Source organism: Cannabis sativa, chromosome 8 (assembly GCF_029168945.1).
Source record: "Cannabis sativa cultivar Pink pepper isolate KNU-18-1 chromosome 8, ASM2916894v1, whole genome shotgun sequence".
Taxonomy (NCBI): Eukaryota; Viridiplantae; Streptophyta; class Magnoliopsida; order Rosales; family Cannabaceae; genus Cannabis; species Cannabis sativa.
Genome location: NC_083608.1, coordinates 39,839,126 through 39,843,635, shown reverse-complemented (window position 1 = coordinate 39,843,635; position 4,510 = coordinate 39,839,126). Strand labels below are relative to the sequence as shown.

General features: G+C 39.8%; 1 protein-coding gene across 1 annotated transcript; it reads left to right on the top strand.

Annotated features, from left to right (window-relative positions):
• Positions 1-1,657: 1,657 nt before the first annotated feature.
• On the top strand, positions 1,658-3,912 carry LOC115698993 (clathrin coat assembly protein AP180). The gene has a single exon (XM_030626204.2). It carries the CDS (start codon positions 2,132-2,134, stop codon positions 3,845-3,847), a length of 1,716 nt encoding a protein of 571 aa, XP_030482064.2. The 5' UTR covers positions 1,658-2,131; the 3' UTR covers positions 3,848-3,912.
• Positions 3,913-4,510: the final 598 nt, after the last annotated feature.

Below are 4,510 nucleotides of genomic sequence, written 5' to 3'. Positions count from 1 at the left end.
TCAAAATGAAAAAAGGAAAAAAAAAAAGATTTTTTCTATCAAGATTGATCTGGTGAAAGCTTATGACAAGATCAGATGGCAGTTCATTGATCATGTGCTTTGTTGCTTTGATGCGCCCGTTGTATTTAGGAATTGGGTTTCTCTATGTATTTTGACCACTTCCCTGAGTGTGTATCTTCAAGGAGGTGAGGTTGGGCAGATCTCCCAGTCGTGCGAACTTCGTCAAAGGGATCCTTTTCCTCCTAACCTTTTTATTTGGGCGGCCTAGGTCTTATCAAGACTGCCAGAAGAGGCTTTCGGGAGGGGTAACATTAAAGGAATCTGTCTCTCCTGCGGAGGCCCTACTCTTTCCCGTGTATTCTTTGCGGATGATTTGATTCTGGTTGGTAGAGCCTCTCCAAAACAAGCTTGTAGTTTTTGGCACTCCCTTGAGAAGTTTTGCGATTGGTCTGGTCAACAGGTCAATAAACTCAAAAGTTCCTTTTTCTTTAGTAATAACACTCCGGTTGATATGAAAAATGAGATTGAGGAAGCCTTGGGAATTGGTGGGTCGGAAGGTAATGTTAAGTATTTGGGACTCCCTCTTTTTCGGTCAAAACAAAAGATGCTTATTTCAATTTTATTTTGGAAAATCTTTGCTCTAAGTTGCAAGGGTCGAAAGCAAAGTTGCTTTCGAAAGCTGGCCGAGCGACGCTTATTAAGTTCGTGGGTCTTTCTTTGCCTATGTATGCCATGAAAACTACTAAGATTTCTAACTGTTTTGTCACTAGGATTGATGGCATGGTCCGTGATTTTTGGTGGGGTTTTGAGAAAGGAAACTATGGGTTGCACCTGAAGGCTTGGGATAAGCTCTGTCTTCCCAAATCTAGAGGAGGCCTTGCCTTTAGGAAATCGAAAGAGATGAATCTTGCTTTCCTGACTAAGTGGGGATGGAACTTACTTACAGGTAGCCAGTCTCTTTGTTGCAGGATCTTGGAAGCCAAGTATTTGAAAGGGAAGGAGTTCATACATTGAAAATATAAAGATTCAAATTCTTGGTTCTGGAAGAATGTGGTGAAAGCAAATGATATCATTCAAAAAGGAGCTTGTAAAGTGGTTATTAATGGCAGAAATACAAGAATTTGGGAGGATTTGTGGGTGTCTCATGGTAATCCTTCTTTCCCAAGTCGAATGGTCGTCCCGTGAGTGGATTACATAAGGTGGTCGATCTTTTGACTTATGATAGGAAATGGGACATTCAGAAGCTGACTAGCATATTTGATAAAGATACCATTTCTGCTATCTTGAATGGGGGCAATCTTTCTTGACAAGGTTCTGATAAGTGGGTTTGGGCTAAAGGGCGTAATAGCTGGTTCTCGTGCAAGTCAGCCTATCTTATTCAAGTTTTACAGAGAGTTCCTCCTTGTGATATGACATTCTGTCTAATGCCCTTCATCTTAGGCCCATCATTATGAAGAGATTCCATGTTGATGATGTGATATGCCAGTTATGTGGTATGGAGTAGGAATCAATAGAGCATCTATTCTTGTTGTGTGACTTTGCCAGTCACTTATGGAGATCTTGCATATTTCTTGTCTTCCAAAAAACTTATTTTGTAATAGACGATCCTTTTCACAAAAAAAAAAATAGTATAATATTTTTTCATCAGTAGTTGTGATTAGTAGTTAGTTATACTAAGTTGAAGTGACTAAATTTGTAATATATAATAAATGCCGTATTGATTTACTTATGTATATACATATTTAGTTAGAAGGTAGCAATAATATTAAGGCATGCATGCATACATAAATATATCAAGGGGTATCAGTAGTTGTCATGTAATGTTATACTAAATTTTGCATGATAATTAATTTGGTAAACAGACTACGTCTCACTAAAAAGTTTGTTATATTTGTTATAGCTCCGCAACCGCAAAACCCGCTAGAGAATCCCAACGGCCATTTTCTTCGCAACCGTCCAAAATATGATATTACCTCCCTAAATCCTCCGCTATCACCACCCATTCCACCATTTTCTCTTCTACACCCAAATTTTCCAGGAAAATCAAATCCCACCTAATAATTTATGATCTATCTCTCTAGCTTACAAGACATAAACAAATTTTGATTATAAAAAAAATAGAAAAGCACAAATGCCAAGCAAGCTCAGGAAGGCACTCGGGGCAGTGAAGGACCAAACGAGCATTAGCCTAGCTAAGGTCTCGAGTGGTTCCAAATCCAAATCCAAATCTAAATTCAAAGCCAATGGCAATGGCAATGCACTCAACCTTGAGGTTCCCATCTTGAAAGCCACTTCTCATGATGAGATACCCTTGGACGAAACTCGTTACCTTAACGATATTCTCCAAGTTATCTCCACCGATAAACTCTACGCCGCCGCTTGTGCTCAGGCCATTGCCAAAAGAGTCGGCAGGACCAAAAACTGGATCGTCGCTCTCAAATCTCTCATGCTTGTTCTTCGAATCTTCCAACACGGCGATCCATATTTCCCCAAGGAAGTTTCTCACGCCATGAAAAATGGCGCCAAGATCCTTAACCTTTCTAATTTCCGTGATGATTCGAATTCCAGCCCCTGGGATTACACTGCTTTCGTACGGACGTTCGCTCTTTACCTTGACGAGAGGTTGGCTTGCTTTCTCTCCGGGAAGCTTCATCTCCGCCGGAACCTCTCCGATGGAAGCAGCCGTGGAGGTCGGCATCCGAAGGTTGAGCTCATCCGGGATATGTCCCCAGCGACTCTGATCGACCGCATTTCGAACTGGCAGAGATTACTGGACCGGGTGATCGCCACTAAACCGACCGGCGATGCCAAGACGAACCGCTTGGTTCAGAGCTCGCTTCATGCAATTGTTCAAGAGAGCTTTGATATTTACAGAAATATGTCTGATGGATTAGCTCTTCTTCTCGATAGTTTCTTCCATTTACAGTACCAATCCTGCGTCAACGCTTTCCAAGCTTCTGTAAGGGCTTCGAAGCAATTCGAAGAGCTCTCTGAATTTTATGGCCTCTGTAAGAGCATCGGCGTCGGAAGAACCTCTGAGTACCCGAGCGTACAGAAAATCTCCGGCGAGTTGGTTGAGACATTGCAAGAATTTCTGAAAGATCAAGCTTCATTTACCGGTAGATCGCCCCCATCTCAATTGCTCCTAGCGCCACCGCCAACCAACGAGCATACTTCAATCTCCACAACTTCAGATAGGTCCTCCCATGGGGAATCGGAATCTGTATCTATTCGCTCTTCAATTGATCGTTATCAGGAACCGATGAGTGCTACAAATTCAGATGAAACAGAGGAAGATTGTTTCGACGCTGAAGATAATCAGGAATCAAACACAGATTCGAACGAATTCTCCTTCAATTACACACCTTCACTGGAGAATCAAGATGAAGAATTGGGAATCGATTCAAGAGAAAAAGATTGTTGGGAGCTTGTGCTGGTGAATACCGCGAAAGAGTCTGATCAAACGACAACGGGTTTTGATATTTTATTCGATAAACGACAATACAATCCGTTTCTTGTTGAAACGACAGACGTAGTGCCTGTCGTTCCTAGTCCCCTTAGTAACGATATTAACCGTAATCCTGAGAAAACGACATTAACAGCTGCAACGTTTGGGGAAGAAGAGATTTCGAGTTGGATTCCTCCAACTTTTTGTGCACACAATCCAAATGGGGGTCTCAGTTTATTTTGCAACGATCCATTTGAATCAACAAATCCTCAGCTCACTACTACTGATTTGAGAAATGGGTCAGTGAATGAGCTAAATTTCGTCTTTGAACAAAAATTGTGGTTGGAGCAGCAGAAGAAGATTATCGCAAAGAATGAGTTGAATAACTCATGTGTGTAATTATATGTACAGGTTTTTGATGCGTTATTTTTTGTTTACGCTAGTTTGCTCTTTTTCATAAGAAATGCTGTGTTATTGTGATCTGTTCATAATTAAATAAACGAGATTAATATTATTAATTATTTTTTTTTTAAAAAAAATACATGCTGTGTTAATAACAAATTTCTTATTTTTATTATTATTTTTTTTTTCAGTTTGGTTTGTGCTTATTAATCATATTTTTGTTATAAATTTCATTAAATAATTGTTCTATTGTTAGAACATTTTCACAAAATGAGACAGTTTTAGTGTGTCTAAAGAATCAGTCTCACATGAGATACACGAGTCCTTATTTATAAGGGTATATAAAATATGATTTTAGCATTCAACTTAAGGGTATTTAATTTTGTGTGAATGAGTGAGGACACACAATTCCATGATCAATGTTTTTCTTCTCGTTACTACCTTCTATGCATTCTTGTTATTGTCCGACCGTGTCGAGTTGGTGTGGTGTGACACACTACTACAAAACAAGTCTTTAGAGGCGTTTATTTTTAGCTTAATAATAAATAACTAACGACATAGAGTTAGAAATCTGTTGACGGGAATTGTACGCCTCTTATGGCGTCGGTTATTTAGAAATAACCAAGGACATAGGGTGTGCCCCCGTCAGTTATTTCAAAA